The sequence below is a fragment of the Staurois parvus genome, unplaced genomic scaffold (genome assembly GCF_062004578.1).
Source record: "Staurois parvus isolate SC_StPar_1 unplaced genomic scaffold, SC_StPar_1.0 ptg001490l, whole genome shotgun sequence".
NCBI lineage: Eukaryota > Metazoa > Chordata > Amphibia > Anura > Ranidae > Staurois > Staurois parvus.
Window position 1 is genome coordinate 180,713 of NW_028319286.1, and position 23,362 is coordinate 204,074.

Here is a 23,362-nt window from a genome sequence, read left to right on the forward strand (position 1 = left end):
GGCTGCTCTGCTATCTGACTCTTACCCTATCCTTTAAATAAATCTTATATAAACTGCCTGAATTTGACTTGCGTCCTCTATTCAGTACAGCAGCACTTACACTGGGAGAGGGTGAGGCATTAAATAGGGCCAATTAGGGCTCCTACATTCGGATGGACTGACAAGGATCGTACCGACAAGAGGAGAGAGTAGAGAGATGACATCATTAGACTGCTGATACTCCTTTACTGTCCAATCAGAGGCTGTGGGTGGAAAGGTGACCAGGCTATGTTCGTCCAAACGAAACTCCAGATTGGAACACAACAATACCCTTGTACTGCAAGGGTTACACGCTCATCACTTTTAGGAAGTAGAGGAACAGGCAGTATTACTATTCCCCATTCCAGAAGGCTCCAGCGCTGTCCTCTTCTCCTCCAAGCTCTGGTATGTGGGCAGTCCCTCGGTGTCATCATGTACAATGCAAGGCTATTACCCTGCATTGTAAGTGGAGGAGGCGAGTGTGCAACCATGGCTGGGAGCAGCTTAGAGAGGAGGAGGCAGAGCTGGACCAGTCATACAGATATAGAGAGCCTGCTGGAGTGCGGAATTACCATTGCAGTGCACGGGAGTTTTTATGTTCCAGCCTGAAAGTGTTACTAAACCCACAACAGTACAATCCAGGGGCGGACTGACCATTTGGAAACTCAGGCACTGCCCGAGGGCCTGGGGTCAGTAGGGGGCCCCATGAGATGCCCCTGGTACCTTTTTCATAGGCTTTTTTAAGTTTGGGCAAGGACACAGGGGCCCCATGATCCCCTATTGCCCGGGGGCCCCATGAGTTGTCAGTCCGCCCCTGGTACAATCAGTATGTATATGCAGTAAAGCGTGCTTGTTATACTCACTGTGGACCCTAAGGGGTTAATCTTCCGCACTGTGTAAAAAGGCTGTTTGATACTGTCTTCTCTTCCCCTCCTCTTGTTGAAATGACCACCTGATACAGACTAAATCTGTAGTCACCTGCACATGCTCAGTTTGGTGTGTATTGCTAGAGAGTTTTTTTTTTTCTTGGGAGAGTGCATGTGATTAGTACAGGGCCAATCAGCACTGTCCAGACAGAGGGTCAGGGGTTTCACATCCTCCTAGAGCAGAAAGAAAACTCTTCCTACAAACTTTAACTAGTGCTCTGCTGGACACTGATAGAAGGGCTTCAGCCCACAGGAGTTGAACCAACTGCACTCCTGTGATCCACACTAGAAGTACAGCCAAAAGAGCTTTGGCTGTGCTTCTCCTTTAAGCTTTAACAGCAACAAAGAAAGGTTAGTTTTCCCAGGTTGCCTGGGCTGTGTGGTAGGGTTATGTAACTGCCAGGATTGAACTGGCAGACGTACTAATTCTTCTTTGGCAGGTAGCTGACAAAGAGGGAAAAACCAATGAATTAGGACTTTCTATGTGCAAGTCATTAAATAAAGATGCACGTTGAATAAACCAGCCAGGGCAATAAATGAGCTTTTTCTTTAACAAACATTTATTTTGCCCAAAGGGGCAAATAAGACAAATAAAATCACTGAAAAACTCAGTAAGAGTTGCAGAACAGAGACTGGTACATTAAAATTCACCCTAGAGCAGCCTTTCTCAACCACGGTGTCTTGAGGTTTCTTCAGGGGTGCCTTAGCAAAATGTCTAAAAATTGCCAAAAACTTGCATACAAGCCAGTGGGTGGAACAATCCTGCCTTTTAGTTACACAGTCACAGGATTTCATTGTGCGCCATTATGACCTTCTAGCCGCCTGCGTCCTGACAGCCAATGACATCATCAGTTGATAAGGAGGTTGTCAGCCACCTGCACAGCATCGTAATTTGACCCTCCCCTGCCCCTCTCTGTCAGTGCTGGGGTCACATTGTCTCAGTGATGGAGAATTGAGGGAGAAGAGAAACATTGGAATACTAGTCAGTACCAGTGTGCAGAAGTGTATTTGCTTTGGAAGAATAAATCACCTCTAATGTTGGGTGTCCTACATGTGTGGATGTTGCGGCGTTATAGAAAACTAGTAGAATAGTTTTTCACATGGGGTGCCTCAGGACTGTCCATCATTTTAAAGGGTGCCTCGGGACTGTCCATCATTTTAAAGGGTGCTTCAGGACTGTCCATCATTTTAAAGGGTGCCTCGGGACTGTCCATCATTTTAAAGGGTGCTTCAGGACTGTCCATCAATTTAAAGGGTGCCTCGGGACTGTCCATCATTTTAAAGGGTGCCACGGGAATGTCCATCATTTTAAAGGGTGCCTCGGGACTGTCCATCATTTTATAGGGTGCCTCGGGAATGTCCATCATTTTAAAGGGTGCCTCGGGACAGTCCATCATTTTAAAGGGTGCCTCGGGACTGTCCATCATTTTAAAGGGTGCCTCGGGACTGTCCATCATTTTAAAGGGTGCCTCGGGACTGTCCATCATTTTAAAGGGTGCCTTGGGACTGTCCATCATTTTAAAGGGTGCCTCGGGACTGTCCATCATTTTAAAGGGTTCCTTGATCGAAAAAAGGTTGAGAAACACTGCTCTAGAGAATTAGAACAGAAACAAGAGCATATAACACATATCACACCACATACAGTATATTGCCTAGAGATACACGCCCAGAATAACATACAAGTTTAGCAAAGGTGCAAAGTTATTCAGCATCCCAAAAAAAAAATGTTCATATCTGGAGGTAAAGGCATTTTTTTGCGATACAGCGCTGCGTTACTTTAACTGGCAATTCCGCGGTCATGCAATGTTTTACGTAAACGAAATTTATGTCCTTTTTGTCCCACAAATAGAGCTTTCTTTTGGTGGTATTTGATCACCTGTGCGGTTTTAATTTTTTGCACTGTAAACAAAAAAACACTGACAATTTTGAAGAAAGAAACTATATTTTTGACTTTTTGCTATAACACATATCCAGTAAAAAAAAAAACTAATCTCGTCATAAATTTAGGCCAAAATGTATTCTGCTTCATGTCTTTGCTAACAAAAAATCCCAATACGTGTAAATTATCTCTGAAATTGTAAGCTCCCAGGATCAGGGCCCTCCTAACCCTCTTGTATTGAACTGTATTGCTGCTGTATTGTCTCCCGTTATATTGTACAGTGCTGAGCAAACTGTTGGCACCATAAATCCTGTATAATAATAATAATAATTTGGTTTACGTTAAAGTTATAGCGCTTACAAATGGTGGTATAGATACTGGAATTTTTTATACTAGTAATGGCGACAATCAGACACTTATAGCGAGACTGCGGCGGGCATTCTGACACTGTGGAGAAACTGACTAATTGCCACTGACATCCCCAGTGACACCAATACAGTGATCAGTGCTAATAAAAAGCACTGACACTGTACTAATGACACTGGGCAGGAAGGGGTTAACATCTGGGGTGATCAAAGGGTTAACTGTGTGATGTGCGCTTTACTATGTAAGCATGCTGCTTTGTATTGTTCTGCCATGCAGAGACATAGAAAGCAGCATGCTGGTGCTGACAGGGGAGAGATCTGTATTGTTTACATACACACCTCTCCCCCATTTAGCTGATGCAGTATCCTAAAATGGCTCCGGAGCGCCGCTTGGTTTGCGTGCGCTCTACTCATCGGACGTGACGTCACTCTAGTTGACTGGAAATTGCGTCAATGCGTTTCGCCCCTCCTACAGGGCAACCTCACAGGACTCGAAATGAGGACCCCAGTGCTGCAAGGCAGAAGGGCTAGCCATTAGGCCACTGTGCCAATGAATTAAGCTGTCCAAGCTCTTATGATTCTGTTTCCTTGTTTTCTGTTTTGTATTTTTTTTTTTGTGCTTTTGCACTAGACTGTATAGTAAAATAAAAGCTTTACTGTTTTTTTTTTTTTTTACTTTGATTTTTTTTATCTGTAGACCTTTGTCATGTCTTCATAGAAACAACAGCTCCTGGCACTGCTTCACACAGAAGTCAGATAAGCAAAAACATAAGTACTTTCCGACATCTGGTGGAAGAAGATGTGTGCCAACGTCATATTTCAGAGTATGAGAATTTAGAAAGTGAACAAGGAAGAAAATCCACACCTACCCATCTAGTTGTGTTTAACCGCGGCAAGTCATTGCAAGCCGACCCACAGCTTTTTTTTTTTTTTTTTAAGGTCAGTTAACATTAAATATATTATTATAATTTAATAATAATATGGCATTACATCAATGATCTTTTAATCTTTCTGTAAGGGGTAGCATTCTAACCACCACTGTGAGGGGGTATTCTTCCCACTGACCCCCAATGTAAGGGACATTCTTCCCAATGATCACCAATGTAAGGGACATTCTTCCCAATGATCACCAATGTAAGGGACATTCTTCCCACTTGCCACCAATGTAAGAGACATTCTTCCCACTGACCACCAATGTAAGGGGCATTCTTCCAACTGACCTCCAATGTAAGGGACATTCATCCCACTGATCACCAATGTAAGGGACATTCTTCCCACTGACCACCAATGTAAGGGACATTCTTCCCACTGACCACCAATGTAAGGGACATTCTTCCCACTGACCACCAATGTACTGGACATTCTTCCCACTGACCACCAATGTGAGGAGCATTCTTCCCACTGACCACCAATGTAAGGAGCATTCTTCCCACTGACCACCAATGTAAGAGACATTCTTCCCAATGACCACCAATGTACGGAGCATTCTTCCCACTGCTCACCAATGTAAGGAGCATTCTTCCCACTGACCGCCAATGTAAGGGACATTCTTCTCACTGACCTCCAATGTAAGGAACATTCTTCCCACTGACCTCCAATGTAAGGGGCATTCTTCTCACTGACCGCCAATGTAAGGAACATTCTTCCCACTGACCTCCAATGTAAGGGACATTCTTCCCACTGATCACCAATGTAAGGGACATTCTTCCCACTGACCCCCCAATGTAAGGGACATTCTTCCCACTGACCACCAATGTAAGGGACATTCTTCCCACTGACCCCCCAATGTAAGGGACATTCTTCCCACTGACCACCAATGTAAGGGACATTCTTCCCACTGACCACCAATGTAAGGGGCATTCTTCCAACTGACCTCCAATGTAAGGGACATTCATCCCACTGATCACCAATGTAAGGGACATTCTTCCCACTGACCACCAATGTAAGGGACATTCTTCCCACTGACCACCAATGTAAGGGACATTCTTCCCACTGACCACCAATGTAAGGGACATTCTTCCCACTGACCACCAATGTGAGGAGCATTCTTCCCACTGACCACCAATGTGAGGAGCATTCTTCCCACTGACCACCAATGTAAGGGACATTCTTCCCAATGACCACCAATGTACGGAGCATTCTTCCCACTGCTCACCAATGTAAGGAACATTCTTCCCACTGACCACCAATGTAAGGGACATTCTTCTCACTGACCTCCAATGTAAGGGACATTCTTCTCACTGACCGCCAATGTAAGGAACATTCTTCCCACTGACCGCCAATGTAAGGGACATTCTTCCCACTGACCTCCAATGTAAGGGACATTCTTCCCACTGATCACCAATGTAAGGGGCATTCTTCCCACTGATCACCAAAGTAAGGGACATTCTTCCCACTGACCCCCCAATGTAAGGGACATTCTTCCCACTGACCACCAATGTAAGGGACATTCTTCCCACTGATCACCAATGTAAGGGGCATTCTTCCCACTGATCACCAAAGTAAGGGACATTCTTCCCACTGACCCCCCAATGTAAGGGACATTCTTCCCACTGATCACCAATGTAAGGGACATTCTTCTCACTGGCCTCCAATGTAAGGGACGTTCTTCCCACTGACCACCAATGTAAGGGACATTCTTCCCACTGACCCCCCAATGTAAGGGACATTCTTCCCACTGACCACCAATGTAAGGGACATTCTTCCCACTGATCACCAATGTAAGGGACATTCTTCCCACTGACCCCCAATGTAAGGGACATTCTTCCCACTGACCCCCCAATGTAAGGGACTTTCTTCCCACTGACCTCCAATGTAAGGGGCATTCTTCCTCTAAATCTGGACTACAAGAAATGGATAGAGAGAGATCTGTCTGTCTGTAGTACCACAATCAGCTGTGGTTGAACCGCACACCCAATGGATAGGTTGAATGAATATAATTAATATTTTTGTATAATTAAACTTTTATTACTTTGTTATTGGAACACAGTTAACATTAAAATATTATTATAAACAACAACTATAACAGTCATATTGTCATTATTTGTTTTTTTATGTTACAGAATACACACTGATTTTCCCTTTCCACCCACAAACAACACTGCCAAAGGCAGCCCAAGCCTTCTCCACTTGTATACCAACCAACATAATGGAGGCTCCTTCCCGGCGACAATTCTACAGCAGAGACGCATTTCCGGCGCCGCTCCAATCATGAACGCGCGTCCAGGCGGTGGGCTGGGCTTTTGTTTCCATAGCAGCCGCCCAGCACGCTAACGCACGGGCTTGTGTTTGTATGAGGGGCGGAAGGGGGAGCCCGGGAGGAGACATGTCCAAGGGGAAGGTGAGCTGAGCTTCTGTGCTGTCCGCCGATAACAGGGGGGAGCTCGGGATCGTCTGCTACTGCCTGGGCAGAGAGAGCCTGAGCAAGTCACATGACCCTGACCGACCTGGACCTGGTCACATGACCCTCACCGACCTGGACCTGGTCACATGACCCTGACCGACCTGTACCTGGTCACATGACCCTGACTGACCTGTACCTGGTCACATGACCAGCCATTGGCCTGGGTCTGGTATGGGCTTTCCTGCAAGGATCCTGTGATGACTAACATCCTTCATTATCACTCATCCCATACAGGGCTCGGACTACAAAACATACACACACCCCATGGTCCACGGGCGTGACGATGGGTTTTTGCGTGAAATCAGAAGTGATGTATTCCTAACAGCGAATGAGGAAAGTGAGGCTTCCCCCCGTGTTAGCTGGGTGTCTCATCACACAGCGGAAGCAAAAGAATGTGACATCGCTTCCGCTTGCACCGCCAAAAACGTCATCACTTCCACACCCGCCAATCGTGGAGTGTTTCCATAGTTGTGTCCAAGCCCTGTATATAAATGCGGACCGTAGTATATATATCGGGTTAGCAGTGATGGACCTGGATCCGGATAAGTTATTGCGGTGAATTGGTAGGTGCTGCAGATTGTTAGAAGCAATATTCTCAGCGGATTCTTCCAGGTGACAACATATACGAAGGTCACGCATCTCTGAAACGAGGTTGTCACAGTAATCTATTTAATAAGGAAAGGGTCCAAGGCTTTAACGCCAGGCAACATTTTATTTCAAGTTATGGATAACATGGGGAAGGGTTGGGGGGGAGGGGGCGTTGCTGTCTGTTACCCCCCCCCCCTTCCCATTGTGAGATTTCCCTTCACTTCCTGTCCCCGTGACCACATGTGAAGTCAGGAAAACCTTACTTATTGGATTAGTTCTCCTTCCATCATTATGTCCTCCTCCCGTTGTCTTACTTCTTCCTTTCCTCTTTTCCCCTTTTTATTTCCTTTTTTCTTCCGCCCCCTTCTTCTTCCTATCCTTTTCCCTTTCACTCTTCCATTCCCCTTCCTTTCTTGTTTCTTTTCTTTTACCTCTTCCATTCCCCTTCTTTTCTTCGTTTTCCTTTTTCTTCATTCTTTTCTCTCTTCCTTTCCTCTTTTTCTCCATTTTCCTTTTCTTTTCCCCTTTTAGTTTTTTTCCTCCTCTTTCCCCTTCCCTCTTCCTTTTTTTTCTTTTTCTCTCCTCCTTTCTTTGTTCATGTTTGCTTTCTTTTCCCTCTTCCCCCTTTTTTTGCCTTTTTTTTTCACCTTCCCTCCTTTCTTTTTTTTCCCTTTTCCCTTTCTTTATTTCTTCACTTCCCTTTTCTCTTAATTCTTCTTTCTTTCTTTTCCCCTTCCTGTCCTTCTTCCATTCCTCTTCCACCTTACTTTCTTCTTTGTTTTCCTTTTTCTTTGTTCATTTCCAACTTTCGTTCCTCTTTTTTTCTCTTTTACTCCCCCCACCCCCCTTTCTTTTAGTTTTTTTTTCTCTTTTTTCCCCCTCCCATTTCCTTTTTTCTCTCCTCCTTTCCTTTTTCATGTTTGATTTCTTTTCCCTCTTCTTTCCCCCCCTTTTTCTTTGCACCTTTTTCCACCTTCCCTCCTTTCTTTTTTTTCCCTTTTCCCCTCCTTCTTTTCTTCATTTCCCTTAATTTCTTCTTCCTTTCCTTTTTTTCCCCCTCTTTCTTTCCTGTTCTCTCCCCCCCCTTCTTCTTCCTATCCTTTTCCATTTCCCTCTTTCTATCCTTTTCCTTTCCTTTCTTCTTTCTTTCTTTCCTTTTCCCTCTTCCATTCCCCTTCCCCCTTCCTTTATTCGTTTTCCTTTTTCTTTGTTTTCTCTCTTCCTTTCCTCTTTTTCTCCCTCCTCCTTTTTTTTCCCCTTTTCTTTTAGTTTTTTCTCCTCTTTCCCCCTCCCTCTTCCTTTTTTTTTCTCTTTTTTCCTTCTTTCCTTGTTCATGTTTGCTTTCTTTTCCTTCTTCTTTCCCTTTTTTTTGCATCTTTTTTCACCTTCCCTCCTTTCTTCTTTTTTTTCTCCCTTCTTTTTTTCTTTACTTCCCTTTTCCCTTGATTTCTTATTTCTTTCTTTTTCTTCCTTTCTTCTTTCATTCCTCTTCCACCTTCATTTCTTCTTTCTTTGTTTTCCTCTTTCTTTGTTATTTTCCTGCTTTCTTTCCTCTTTTTTCCCTCTTAATTTTTCCCCCCCTTTTCTTTTAGTTTTTTTTTTCTCCTCTCTCCCCCTCCCTCTTCTTTTTCTCTCCTCCTTTCCTTGTTCATGTTTGCTTTCTTTTCCCTTTTCTTTCCTCCTTTTTTTGTGTATTTTTTTCACCTTCCCTCCTTTCTTTTTTTTTTCCCCCCCTTTTTCCCTCCTTTTCTTCTTCATTTCCCTTTTCCCTTAATTTCTTCTTTCTTTCTTCTTCCTTTCCCTTTCCACTTCCTTTCTTTGTTCTTTTCCCTCCTCCTTTCTTTTTTCTCTTTTCCCCCTTCCTTTCCTCTTTCTTTTTTTTCCTCTTACTTTTCTTTTTCTCTCTTTTATTTTTTGTCTCTTCTTTCCCCTTACCTCTTTTCTTCTTTTTCTCTCTTCCTTTCCTTTTTTCATGCTTGCCTTCTTTTCCTTCTTCCTCCTTCCCTTTTTGCATCTTTTTTCCACTTTCCCCTTTCCATCTCTTTCCCTTTTCCTCCCTTCCATTCCTTTTTCCCCTCTTCTTTTCCTTCTGCCTCTGTTTGAATCTTCCTTTCTCTTTCCACTTTCCCTTCCTATCTTCTTTCTTTCCTTTTCTTTCTTTGATCCCCCTTCCTTTCTTCTTTTTTTCCCTCCCCCCTTTTTTTTCTTTCTTTTCCTTTTTCCTTTGCTTTTCCAAGTTTATTTTGCTTTCCCTCTCGTTTTCCCATTCTCTCTTTTTCACATTCCCCCCTCCTTTCCCTTTCCTCCTCCCTTTTTTTTTCCTTTTTTCCCTGTCCATGACTTTTTCCCCTTTCATTCCTTTTAATATTCTTTTCCCCTTCCCACTTCTTTAATTTTCCTTCTTTCATTCTTTTTCCTCTTCGTTTTCTTTTCCCTCTTCAATTGCTCTTTTTTTCGTTTCTGTTTCCCTGTTCCTTTTGTTTGTATTTCTTCCTGTTCTTTCCTCCCATTTTTTGCCTTTTCTTTTTCCTTGGCCTTTCTTTTTCCTTGCCTCATCACTTACTGCTGTTTTTTGCATCAGGTTGTTGCAGCCAGAGCCCAGTATGGATATCAGCGTTCCAAGGATCGGTAAGGAGGAATACATCATGTGATATTCTTAGAGTTGGGACTTGGAGATCATTCACATGCCCACATTGTGTTTTGTATCAGGGAACCCCGATCCTGCATCCGGTACAAGTGTGCACTCATTAACACCATTACAGATGTGCTGAGGCAGCGGCCAGGTTGGACGGAAGTGAAGGAGTGAGTTTTTTTTTTTATTGGAAACTTTCTTTAACTAAATCAAAATTGCAGACAGTTTTATTCAGTTTTGGGCATCGTGTAGAAATAAGTTTTCTGCCTTACCCTTAAGTAGCTACTTGTAATGCTTACTTTTTTTTACTCGATTTTTACAATTTTTCTGTTTGATGCATAATGTTCAATGCACATTAAATTATGTAATAAGTGTTTATAATTTCCACTCAAAAATATTTCTCCAGTGATGGCGAATGGGACTTTTATTGGTGTGATGTCGGTTGGCTGCGGGAGAACTTCGACCATATTTACATGGAGGAACATGTGCGCATCTGTCACTTTCGCAACCACTATGAGGTGACTGTCCTTTTTCCACACTTGGGATTTTAAAGGATGGGGCTATTAGCAATACGGAGCAACCATTCGGATTGCAGGTGCTGTTTTTCCAGAGCTGATTGGTCATTGCTGACTTGTCATGTAATCACCATCACCTTGCGGTCTGTAGTTTTCCCGCTTAACAGGTGTACCAACATGGCAGTGCCCTACAGATTAACCCCACCTCCTGCGAATGCGCCATGTGCTTAGAGTCAGCCGCTTAATGACAAACGGATGGTCACAAAGTGGACCTGTCTAAATGGCATTTTGTGGTGCAAAAAATCATTAGAGGGGGCTGACTCCAGTCACGGCGCATGGCGCCACAGCCACTTGAGCCTCCGGATGTTTTTTGGCGGCTGAATTGGAATGGGGACAATATCTGGATATGACGTTGTCATTGTGAGAAAGCTGATACTGCGGACATGGTGATGATTGGAGAGGACAGAGGATGTGATGATTGAAGAGGACAGAGGATGTGATGATTGAAGAGGACAGAGGATGTGATGATTGGAGAGGACAGAGGATGTGATGATTGGAGAGGACAGAGGATGTGATGATTGGAGAGGACAGAGGATGTGATGATTGGAGAGGACAGAGGATGTGATGATTGGAGAGGACAGAGGATGTGATGATTGGATAGGACAGAGGATGTGATGATTGGAGAGGACAGAGGATGTGATGATTGGAGAGGACAGAGGATGTGATGATTGGAGAGGACAGAGGATGTGATGATCGGAGGGACTCACAGTGACCCTGATACCAGTTCCACCTTTGTTGGACATTGAGGGACCCCAAAGAGAGACTCCATCCACATTGATTATAATGGAAGATAGAACATTGGAGGTGATGAGCTCCACTCCCGACATCTCACCACCAGGACCGCTTTTATTTTCAAGATTAAAATTGTTATTTCCCTTTCAGAGTTCTGTAGGTCATGGATTAAAGACGAAAGCCCATTAAAATCCATTCCTGTTGCTTTTTTTCTCCAGCTGACCCGCAAAAACTTTATGGTAAAAAATCTGAAACGTTTCCGGAAGCTTCTCGAGAGGGAGTCCGGGAGGCTGGAAGCAGCAAAATGTGACTTCTATCCGAAGACATTCGAGCTGCCTTCGGAATATCACCTGTTTGTTGAGGAATTTCGAAAAAATCCTGGAATCACCTGGATCATGAAGCCTGTAAGTAGGTGGTTTTAATGGCAATGCAGGCAATTTCTCTGAAAATGGAAATTATTGCAGCTGCCGTATCTGAGGACTGGAATACAATATATGACATTTTTGTTGTCTTGCTTTAGATACAGTTAGAGATAAAGTGCGTGATTTTCCCGACAACAAGCACAGTTGCATCGTATGATAGTTAAAGGGTAAGTTCACCTTTGGGAATATGTTACATGTTCCACTTGTTTTTAAAGTGGAACATGTAACATGTTTCTAATGCTGCAGCTGCTCCCTGATTCCCCCCAGTGACAACAGTACGGGGAGGAGTTCCCTGTATTAGCTGCCAGTTTTTGAGATCAGTGCAGCCATGCGGGGGTTCTGCCCACACGACAGGGTTCTTCATTCAGAGTTCTGTGAATTAATGAACTTCAAGTCCCAACAGCCCTAGCGGCTGTCGGCTTGTAGTTCCCAATGATCTACCATGGCGCTGAGGTCGTTCATTGATTCTTCCTGTCATGTCAGTCTGTCTGTTTGTCTGTACGTCCCCTATGGACAAGCAGATATACTGACAGTCTGCAGGAGACCTGCATGGCACCAGCAATCTACCGATCACTGGTGCAATGCTTTACAGGCTGCTGCAACAAACAATAAATGTACAATTTTTTACCTGCAAAAAAATATGCATTTATTATTTTTTGTCAAAAGGTGAAATTATCCTTTAACTGTAGCAGTTCCCTGATTGGTTTAATTTTTTGCTTGAATTTACAATTTCATTTGAGATTTCAGTATTCTCTATTTTTTTTTTTTAATTTCTTGATGTTCAGATTGCTGTTTTTTTTTTATTACTTTTTCCTGCAGGTAGCGAGGTCACAGGGGAAGGGGATTTTCCTGTTCAGGAAGCTGAAGGACATTATGGACTGGAGGAAGGTACTGGTACTGTTAAGGACCTCAGCCTATTTCATGATAAGGGTGAAGTGACGTCTTAGTTTGGATAGTGACATGCATAAACTTTGTTCTTTTTTGTCAGGACGGGAGTCGTGCTGATGACCAGAAAGATGAAATCCCAGTTGAAAATTATGTCGCACAGCGTTATATAGAAAATCCATATTTAATCGGAGGTGAGAAAAGCTAAAGATTTATTTGTTGTTTGATATGGTCATGTTTCCTTGTGTTCACAATGGAACAACATACTAGCTACTGAAGAGGTACCATCTGAGGGGAAAAAAAAGAAAAGGCAGTATTTGGGCTAATTGTGGGTGTATTCATATGCCTTTTAAGCAGAAATTAAAAAAATATACAGTGTTGAATATATATACAGTGTTGTTTCTATTCACAGGAAGAAAATTTGATCTTCGTGTTTATGTTCTTGTTACTTCGGTGAGATACATTTGGTGTTGGATTTGTATTTTTTGCTTTTGTATTAGTGGTATTGCTTTGGTATTAGTTTTTCAGTGCTCATGTCTAAATACTTGTCATTTACTGTACGTCAGGTGAATGTGTCATTCCTTTCTATCTTCCTCTGCTTATTCCTGCTCTATTCTCGCATGGTTTGGCCTCTCTCATGCCAGCTTTAATCTTGCATAGTTTGGCCTCTGTTCATGCCTGCTCTAATCTTGCATGGTTTGGCCTCTCTCGTGCCTGCTCTAAGCTCATGATTTGGCCTCTCTCGTGCCTGCTCTATTCTCACATGGCTTGGCCTCTCTCCTGCCTGCTCTCATCTCGCATGGTTTGGCCTTTCTCGTGCCAGCTCTAATCTCGCATGGTTTGGCCTCTCTCGTGCCTGCTCTAAGCTCATGATTTGGCCTCTCTCCTGCCTGCTCTCATCTCGCATGGTTTGGCCTCTCTCGTGCCAGCTCTAATCTCACATGGTTTGGCCTCTCTCGTGCCTGCTCTAATCTCGCATGGTTTGGCCTCTCTCGTGCCTGCTCTAATCTCGCATGGCTTGGCCTCTCTCGTGCCTGCTCTAATCTCGCATGGCTTGGCCTCTCTCATGCCTGCTCTAATCTCACATGGTTTGGCTTCTCTCATGCCTGCTCTAATCTCACATGGCTTGGCCTCTCTCATGCCAGCTTTAATCTCACATTCTTGGCCTCTCTCCTGCCTGCTCTAATCTCGCATGGTTTGGCCTCTCTCGTGCCTGCTCTAATCTCTCATGGTTTGGCCTCTCTCGTGCCTGCTCTAATCTCGCATGGTTTGGCCTCTCTCGTGCCTGCTCTAATCTCGCATGATTTGGCCTCTCTCGTGCCTGCTCTAATCTCGCATGGTTTGGCCTCTCTCGTGCCTGCTCTAATCTCGCATGGTTTGGCCTCTCTCGTGCCTGCTCTAATCTCGCATGGCTTGGCCTCTCTCGTGCCTGCTCTAATCTCGCATGGCTTGGCCTCTCTCGTGCCTGCTCTAATCTCACATTCTTGGCCTCTCTCATGCCTGCTCTAATCTCGCATGATTTGGCCTCTCTCCTGCCTGCTCTAATCTCGCATGGTTTGGCCTCTTTCGTGCCTGCTCTCATCTCGCATGGTTTGGCCTCTCTCGTGCCTGCTCTCATCTCGCATGGTTTGGCCTCTCTCGTGCCTGCTCTAAGCTCGCATGGTTTGGCCTCTCTCGTGCCTGCTCTAATCTCGCATGGTTTGGCCTCTCTCCTCCTGCTCTAATCTCGCATGGTTTGGCCTCTTTCGTGCCTGCTCTCATCTCGCATGGTTTGGCCTCTCTCGTGCCTGCTCTAAGCTCGCATGGTTTGGCCTCTCTTGTGCCTGCTCTAATCTCGCATGGTTTGGCCTCTCTCGTGCCTGCTCTAATCTCGCATGGTTTGGCCTCTCTCCTCCTGCTCTAATCTCGCATGGTTTGGCCTCTCTCCTCCTGCTCTAATCTCGCATGGTTTGGCCTCTTTCGTGCCTGCTCTCATCTCGCATGGTTTGGCCTCTCTCGTGCCTGCTCTAATCTCGCATGGTTTGGCCTCTTTCGTGCCTGCTCTCATCTCGCATGGTTTGGCCTCTCTCCTCCTGCTCTCATCTCGCATGGTTTGGCCTCTCTCCTCCTGCTCTAATCTCGCATGGTTTGGCCTCTTTCGTGCCTGCTCTCATCTCGCATGGTTTGGCCTCTCTCGTGCCTGCTCTAATCTCGCATGGTTTGGCCTCTTTCGTGCCTGCTCTCATCTCGCATGGTTTGGCCTCTCTCCTCCTGCTCTCATCTCGCATGGTTTGGCCTCTCTCCTCCTGCTCTAATCTCGCATGGTTTGGCCTCTCTCGTGCCTGCTCTAATCTCGCCTGGTTTGGCCTCTCTACAAATGATTTCAGGCAGGTCTTTGGCAAGAGCTGCCCTTAAATAAGAGATAAGGGTCCTAGCCCTGTGCTGCCTTGTAGGCATCAGAAAGCTGACTTCCTCCTCTTCCATTCATGTTTGATCTGTAGTCCATTATCCACTGCTCATGTCTGGCCTGCTATGTCCCCCCCCCCCCCTCTATATATGCAACTTTAGTTCAGTAGACCTCTCATCCATTGGTTATTCCTTTACTATGAATGTATGATCTATTCTTGGTCATCCCTTGGACATATCTGATGTCATCTTGTATTCAGTTTGGTATACCTTGCACTTTTCTTTCTTTTTTACCCCCCCAGCACCGTATACTAAACTTGTCGCCTTTTTCTACCTGTTTGTTTGAAATGCAGTCATACTATGTTGTATTCATCTTACTAGTTCTTTTTTAATCTGCTTCTGTCATTGCAGTACATACCTCTGCGAGCTTGGCTGTACCGGGATGGCTTTGCTCGGTTTTCCAACACCCGTTTCACTCTAAGCAGCATCGATGACCAGTGTATCCTTTCTATAATTGTAACTGTAAACTGTCTTCCCACCAAATGCCATTTTAATGGCATACATATTGTAATGCTAGCGGCAGAAATAAAACAGAACTTTAGGCACAGCGCTAAATACAGGGTTTAACCAGTTCTGCGGCGCCCTATAGCAGAAATACTGCTTCAGGGCGGTACGGGTGTGCAAAATCCCATGTGTGTATGTATGTATGTGTGTGTGTGTGTGTGTGTATATATATATATATATATATATATATATATATATATATATATATATGATTTTGCAGTTCCAGGTAGGGGGCGTGCATGCCCTACCCGCACCGCCATTCGCCGCCTTGGCTGTCGATCACCGGGTCCCAGCCAGTGATTACTCGCTGGTGCCCTGTGATTGCCGAGTATCTCCGACTAGGGAGAGACCTGTATGTAAACAATACAGATCTCGCCCGTCAGCTCCTGCACACTGCTTTGTATGGCTCTGCATTACAAAGTCAGAAGTAGGGCTGACTTATAATCTGCATGCTTGCTGCAGGTCCTTGCCTCAGAGTGTATTGAAGCCAACGAAACAGCAGGCTTCCTTTCACACGGACATTCCAATAAGGTCCGCCTGCCCGTTTTTCAGGCAGACCTCTATTCTCCTCTATGGAGTGGCGGGTGTTAAACGTACATGTGTCCGTTTATACCTGCTGACATCCAATCTGATCCGATACTCCAAAATGAGACGGATGGGGATCCATTCTCCTTCCGTTCGTTGGTTGGATCGGATGGCAGTCGGATGGAAACGGACAGGTCATCCGACAAACGGGTCCGGTACCGCATCTGCTGGAAAAATGGCCAGTCGGATAGAAAAGGACAGACGGTCCGTTTCCAACGATCTCCCATAGAGGGCAGGCTGTGTCCATGTCCGCTCTGCATGAGCGGACACGGACCTGTCATGTGCCTACTCAGCGGGGATCAGCAGACTGATACCACTCTAAACAAGCAGATCCGCTGACGGGTCTGCCCCGTGTAAAAGGGCTGAAGTCATCCAGCAAGGGCAGTCTTCATATTCTTTAATTGCAAGTGTCCTTTTTTGTTTTGCTATATATCTCAAAAAGATACACTCTGTACAATTACAGCGTACTGGCCCTTTAAATCCGGGAACAATGAACAAATTGAGAGCGCTGCACGTTTCTAGTTTAGGCGCTAAACCAGATGGGGAAAATCGAAACCTGCTTTAGATCAGATCCCTCATGAGATTCGTTTTCTGCGAAGGTATTGATCATTGGAAAAAACAACGTGAGCTCTATCACATTGTTTCTGGCTATTTGGTTATTTGCTGTCGGTTGTGTCTGAGCCAAGTGGGCAGCTGGCAGCTCCCAGGCGTGTTCGTGAAACATGCGGTGAAACCGGCTGCTCGCTGAAGAATGACTCACATACAAATGCAAGCCAGGGTACTTATTGAAAAATAACGTGAAATCCAACTTTAAAAAGAAAAAAAAAAAAAGAGTATTTTATCCAGTTCAAGATATCCTGCCAAAGGTTTAAATAAATCAGTTTAGTTCACAGATAAAGGCATTGTGTTTGTACAGAATTTCTCCGGAAAGCAGTGTTTATATCTAAATTGTCCCCTTTCACGCTGTACTACGGGTATGCTGATAGGAGGGAAGAGCAGAGTGACAGAGAGATGAGCTGCATTTGTCCAATCATAGGCTGGGGGAGGAGCAAGACATGCAATCATTACCAGACTACTCCAGAGAAAAATCAGGTCTTCTGCCCTGCCAGACAGGGCTGTGCTGGGTGACAGAGCTGTGTAAATCTCAGGGCTGGATGGACAGAAATGCTATTCCTTTGGCAGATAATGCAGCTCATATATATGTATTTAGTTTATGTATGTAGCAGTTTAGTTCAAAACCCACTCTGCCACTTCCTGTAAAAGCACAAGGTTGGAGCTTCACCTTTTTTGCATCGCACACATTTCCTGGGTGTGTCAGATGCCTGTTTCCCTGCAACTGTGTCCTGTACCAATGTAGGGTTCAGCAGACGGAACAACAGAAACTGAGTATAAACAAAATATACTTGTGATTTGTCCATGCAGGACAAACCAACAGCCTTTAATGCCCCCCATTCCTTCCCCAGCAGGAAATGCTGTTTTTTTTTTTTTATTTCTGCTGACGTTCTGGAAATTTGGTTTAAGGGCTCATGTACACGGGGCGTTTGGAAAACTCTTCTGAACGATGAAAACTGACTGATGGAAAACATAGGTTAACCTCTCGGCACCAGCCGCACGCAAATATGCAGCCTCCCGGCGGCTGGGCCTTGACGCCGAGCGGCCGCACATTTGCGTGCAATTAAGAAAAACATATGTGCTGAGAGCGCGCGCCCTATGTGCTCCCAGCACACGTCTGGTACTCACGGAAAGGTCCCGATCTCCTCTTTCGATTGAGACCTTTTCCGATCATGTGACGGCGAATCACGGCAGTCACATGACCCTAAAACCCAGCCCTGCCTCCCGGCTTCTGAAAACCTTAAAGGACCAGGAGGGGCCGGTGCCAAGGGGTTAAAAATCGTCAGTTTAGCCACGTTTGCATAACGCGTTATTTGCGTTTGTTTTTAGAAGCATTTTTAAAAGATAACCTCAGGAGACCTTCCCAAATGCCCAGAATGCACTGAAACATAGTAAAAAACTAACTATTTCAGACAGAGGAATAGAGAGAGCAGAAGCAGAGAGAGCAGTATGCGTTGAGATGACCTGTCTTTTCTGGTTGTATTCACCATGGATCCCATCATAATGCGGCACGGTTTACCATTTTTTCCGTCACGCGAAACCTGGAACTGACTGCGCTGGTGTACCGGGTCCATTTGAATACATGGAAAACGCTTTGCATGCATTTCTGATGATGAAAAAAGGTTCTGGACATGGAACAGTTAAAAAAAACGCTTCTAAACGAAAATGCTTATAAACGCGGTTAACCTCGTTTACAAGCATTTGGCGTTTGAAAGGCCAGTTAAATCTACTCCTGAACGCAAGTTTGGTGCATTCAAAAAAATGACTGTAAACTCAACTGCCTGTAAAGGACGATGTGTACATGGACACATAGGAAAACATCAGGGAGAGTTCAGGGGCTGCTGAAAAAAATGCAGAACAGCTCCTGAACATCAGTTTATCAGCTGCAGCGTACATGAGCTTTAATCTTTGTGTTGGTACTTCCTCCCATCACAAAAACGTGGATACAAATTATAGCACATAGGTGGCTAGTTTAAAGCGTTCTCTTTGACTTCTCCATCCAGATATCCATTTGACCAATGTTGCTGTGCAGAAAACGGCTCCGGACTATGACCCAGAGAAGGTGAGAGACGAAGCATTGTTCAAGGGACTTTTTGTATCCGTGCTATGCAAGCAGCTGCTAAGAAATCCCCGTCTGCCTGGAAAAGTAAAAGGGTGTAACTTGTACCTTACCCAGGCATTCCAGGCAAAGCAACAGGTTCACCTAAATTCCCCTACCATCAGCAGCACATACCTTTACTTCGCTCCCCCACTCCGTTCAGTCACCGGGACTGAAGAGGCTCAATATTTTGGGTTTGGGAGCATGTGGCTCACTCTCCTTACTATCGTACATAAGCGTTGGTGATTGGCTCAGCCCTAGACGACACCAGTCTTGAAGTAATCCAGAGAGTAGACTAGTTTATTTGAACACAGATACAAGATATATACACTCAGGGGGCAATCCCCCCTCCCTGCATAATGACACAGGGTGGGGCAATCTACATTTAGTAACGAGACACACCTACAGACAGTCCCATCAGGAGGGAGGGCCGCTGGAGATACCCCCCACCAAGCCAATACACATGATCATATACATCCCATAATAGTTTGGTCCCAAGCAAGATACACAATAGAATAATGGGATGCAACCATATGGCATTAAACAATCTACAACCCCCACCCCACGTATACATGTCTACACAATATTTGGACACATCACCCTGTACCCCTAACAGGCACAGGGTGACTTACACATAATAGGGATATGGGGAGCTGAGACAGGGGTCTCCCCACCTCTCCAAAGTGAGCTGTGTTCCATGGGCCCCCCATCCAAAGTGACTAACGTCACACAGTGCATCCTCAATTTCTGGTGGCTGAACAGATGTGGGTGAATATGCCAAGGAGGGTTGGGGGTCAAAAGCATATTCCAACTTTTGATAACTACCTGCCATCCGCCCTTTAGCAGAAGTACTGCTACAGGGCGGCATGGCTGCGTAAAATCGCACGCACACGTTTTGCGGGTGTGTGCGCCTCTCTACCCACACCGCTATTGGCGGCTGGGGATGTCAATCACCGGGTCCTGGCTGGCACTCATTGATCGTCAGCAAAGCTGAACAACACAGCACAAGTCTCTCTCCTGTCAGCATGGACATGCTGCTTTGTATCCCTCTGCACAGCAGAGAGATACAAAGCAGCATGTCTCCCAAGTAAAACAACACACAATGTAAAGCAGTACACAGTTAACCTTTTGATCACCACAGATGTTAACCCCTTCCTGCCCAGTGTCTTTAGTACAGTGTCAGTGCTTTTTTACACTGATCACTGTATTAGTGTCACTAGGGATGTCAGTGGCAGTTAGTCAGTGGCAGAATGCCCACCACAGTCCAGCTATAAGTCGCCATTACTATTATCTTAAAAAAAAAAGAAAAAAAATATGGAGAACCCAACAATTCAGGTAAGAGGGGTAGGGTGCTGTGGAATGTGACTATGTCTCATATTGCACTCTAATTACAAGTAGGGGCGTATTCACAGGGCAAACAAGGTGTTTGCATAGGGTGGCATTTTTCAGGGGGGATGGCAAAAGAAGGGACACATGAGGCATGGGGACCAGGTGGGATCTGTGAGAGGCTGCGGCCTGCATGAGTGTGTATGCAGAGCCTGACTCTCATTTCTGGGGATGGCCAGAGCTGTGAAAGTGAGTGTGTCTCTCTCGCCTGGTGGGGGGCGTGGCAGGTGGTGGAAGGCTCTCTCGGCCAGGAGGGGTGTTGGTTGGTTGGCATTGGTCATTGTCAGGCTCTCTCCACGGGAGGGGGGTGCAGTGAGATGTGGTGTTGATCTGGACAGCGGGGGTGGGGAGCGATTTTTGTGCTACACCACTGAATATAAGTGTAGCATGAAACACGGTCAGAAAGGTGGATTTACCGTTCATGCTATTCAAGTTCACTGTATTGTATTGCTAGCTATTGAAACTAGCTAGCCAGCAGCTAGCAGGGCCCACTTTGATTTTTAGATTTTCAGCTGTCAGGTTTGCTCTGTTTTTTAATGTAATACATATTGTCTATAGCATTATCTATATTGTCCACAGGGCTGTAAATGGATGATCCAACACCTCCGTCACTACCTGACCACCAAACATGGTCCAGAAGCGGTGGAGACCCTCTTCCAAAACGTGGATAACATCTTCATCAAAAGCCTGCAGAGCGTTCAGAAGATCATCATCAACGACAAGCACTGCTTTGAGCTCTACGGCTATGACATCCTACTTGATGAAGACCTTAAACCGTGAGCATAGACTTTTTTTTTTTTTCTATCAAGGACAAAACAAGCTTTGGTTTTAGGCTTCCTTTGCCTATTCTTTGGTTTTAGGCTTCCTTTGCCTACTTTTTCGTTTTAGGCTTCCTTTGCCTATTCTTTGGTTTTAGGCTTCCTTTGCCTACTTTTTGGTTTTAGGCTTCCTTTTGCCTACTCTTTGGTTTTAGGCTTCCTTTGCCTACTTTTTGGTTTTAGGCTTCCTTTGCCTACTCTTTGGTTTTAAGCTTCCTTTGCCTACTCTTTGGTTTTAGGCTTCCTTTTGCCTACTCTTTGGTTTTAGGCTTCCTTTGCCTACTCTTTGGTTTTAGGCTTCCTTTTGCCTACTCTTTGGTTTTAGGCTTCCTTTTGCCTACTTTTTGGTTTTAGGCTTCCTTTTGCCTACTTTTTGGATTTAGGCTTCCTTTTGCCTACTTTTTGGTTTTAGGCTTCCTTTGCCTACGCTTTCATGCTTGTGTACTAAAAAATGGCCACTGGCCTTCACAGCAAGGAGCACATGGAAGGGTGACGCATGTCAAACAACAAAACAGAAAAATTCCCAGCTCTGGATCTGGGTGTAGGATTATAACTTTTTCTTTTTTTTTTTAATGGTTGCACTGGATGGACTTTTTGTCCTTTTTTCAGCCAGACTAACTATGTAACTTGCCAGCCAGCTTGCAAACAAACCGAATTAACCTGTCTTAACAGTATTCATTAAAAACAGGGGTTTAGTTACCACACATTTACAAATACATGCGTGTGTCTAGCACTGAAGAAAGCCTGAGGCCTCATTACATGCAGAAAGACTGATGGAAACTGAAGTGCAGATTTCACTTGCAGAGACATCAGTTTTCATGCACGCTACAATGAGTTTCGTACACGTTGCAGATTCTTGCGCAGAACAAATCTAAATGCGATACCAGTGTTGTGGTGCGAGCAGGGCACATAGAGAACAATTGATGTTGGTGTGCCTTGCAGAGTGTGTGCAGAAACAACTGATGTCAGGGGCAGACTGACAACTCATGGGGCTCCCGGGCAATAGGAAATCATGGGGCCCCTGTGTCCTCGCCAACACTCAAACCACAACCCAAAAAAAGCCTATGAAAGGTATCAGGGGCATCTCATGGGGCCCCCTACTGACCCCGAGCCCTAGGGCAGTGCCCAATGGTCAGTCCGCCGCTGCTGACGTCTGTGCTCCATGGTGTGAATGAGCCCTGAAGCAGGATTGTTTTCCTAGGAAAGGTAATTATTTAAGCCCTTCTTTTATGAATTAAACAGGTTAACCACATGAGTAGAGTTCCTCTTTACGCTTTGAGTCTGTGTCTTTTTTTTTGTACTGACGCATTCAGACTCTTTGCTATTTGTAGGTGGCTCCTGGAAGTCAATGCTTCCCCTTCCCTGACAGCCAGCAGCCAAGAAGACTACGAGCTCAAGAGTCGCCTCCTGGAAGACACCCTGAATGTGGTAGACATGGAAGGAAGGTGAGGAGTCTACATACAACATTTGATGGACTATAAACAATCTTTTTAATTGAGCCCTGGATAACCGAAAACTCTGAGGTTCTAACCCTCCCCAATATCTTAAAAAAAAAAAAAATCAAAGCTTTGGCTGAACTTATACTTTGTCTAACCCTAGGTTCATATCTGTGCAGGTGGTGCTGCTGCGGATCTGCACGAAAGTCCGTGCAGCTGCACCACCCGCACATAGGAATGCGGACCCGCGGGCGGGTGCCATTATTCTAATGGCACGCCGCCTGCACTGGAAAACGCAACCGTACTGGGAACTGAGGTTCCCGTGCGGGCTGTGTTTTTGGAAGAAGTGCCGGTACTTCTTCCCTGCGTGGCACAGGAGTCCATTCAAATGAATTGGCTCTCGTGCCCGTGCAAAATGCAGCCCGCACGTAGATGTGAACCGGGGGCAATTCTTTTTTTGTTTGACATACTTGTGCATAAAGAGGAAAAAAGTTTTAAGTTTGTTGGGGAGTGGTAAACCTCTGTTGTCCGTTTTTGTTTTTTTTTATTGCTGTCAGTCCAAGCTGATACTGCTCAAGACAGATAAATATTGATAAAAAAAAAAAATCACTAATGTAGTCTATTCTGTGTTCATCCAGATTAACCGGAAAGGAGAAGAGAGTCGGAGGATTCGATCTCATGTGGAACGATGGCCCTGTGTCTCGTGACGACGGACAACAAGATGTTCTCAGCAACGGAAATTTTGTGGCAAACACTCACTTAGGTAAAAAAAAAAAAAAAAAAAAAGAGAAAAACTCTATAGCCAGCGATTTAATCCAATTTAGGTATAAACTCCACCCCCTTTCTCTTTTCAGGCTGTGTCAATGACAGGAAGACCAATCTGAGACAGATCCTGAAATCCACGTACACTAAGAAATCATAGATAATGGAAGATCTTCCTCTGTACAGGGACTGTAAATAAAGTATATATCTTTTAATTACAATACGTAGAGTTATAACTTAATGTGTGTTGCTGAAAAAGAATCACTAAATAGAATGGTTTCTGCTTCTATG

At 44.9% G+C, this 23,362-nt stretch overlaps 1 protein-coding gene across 1 annotated transcript; it reads left to right on the forward strand.

Annotated features, from left to right (window-relative positions):
* Nucleotides 1–6,444: 6,444 nt before the first annotated feature.
* Nucleotides 6,445–23,292, forward strand: TTLL9 (tubulin tyrosine ligase like 9). Its single transcript, XM_089662540.1, has 14 exons — nucleotides 6,445–6,528; nucleotides 9,761–9,807; nucleotides 9,889–9,981; nucleotides 10,218–10,329; nucleotides 11,337–11,522; nucleotides 12,360–12,428; nucleotides 12,529–12,619; nucleotides 12,838–12,878; nucleotides 15,222–15,309; nucleotides 18,575–18,633; nucleotides 20,635–20,831; nucleotides 22,205–22,318; nucleotides 22,948–23,072; nucleotides 23,164–23,292. Exons 1-14 carry the CDS (start codon nucleotides 6,481–6,483, stop codon nucleotides 23,229–23,231), a joined length of 1,338 nt encoding a protein of 445 aa, XP_089518666.1. The 5' UTR covers nucleotides 6,445–6,480; the 3' UTR covers nucleotides 23,232–23,292.
* The last annotated feature ends 70 nt before the right edge of the window (nucleotides 23,293–23,362 follow it).

Excerpts from the sequence above, each read along its gene's own strand:
- TTLL9 (XM_089662540.1), top strand. The coding sequence starts at position 6,481 with ATGAGGGGCGGAAGGGGGAGCCCGGGAGGAGACATGTCCAAGGGGAAG. Across the intron at positions 18,634-20,634 it reads CGGACTATGACCCAGAGAAG|GGCTGTAAATGGATGATCCA; the intron begins GTGAGAGACGAA and ends TATTGTCCACAG. Across the intron at positions 20,832-22,204 it reads CTTGATGAAGACCTTAAACC|GTGGCTCCTGGAAGTCAATG; the intron begins GTGAGCATAGAC and ends TGCTATTTGTAG.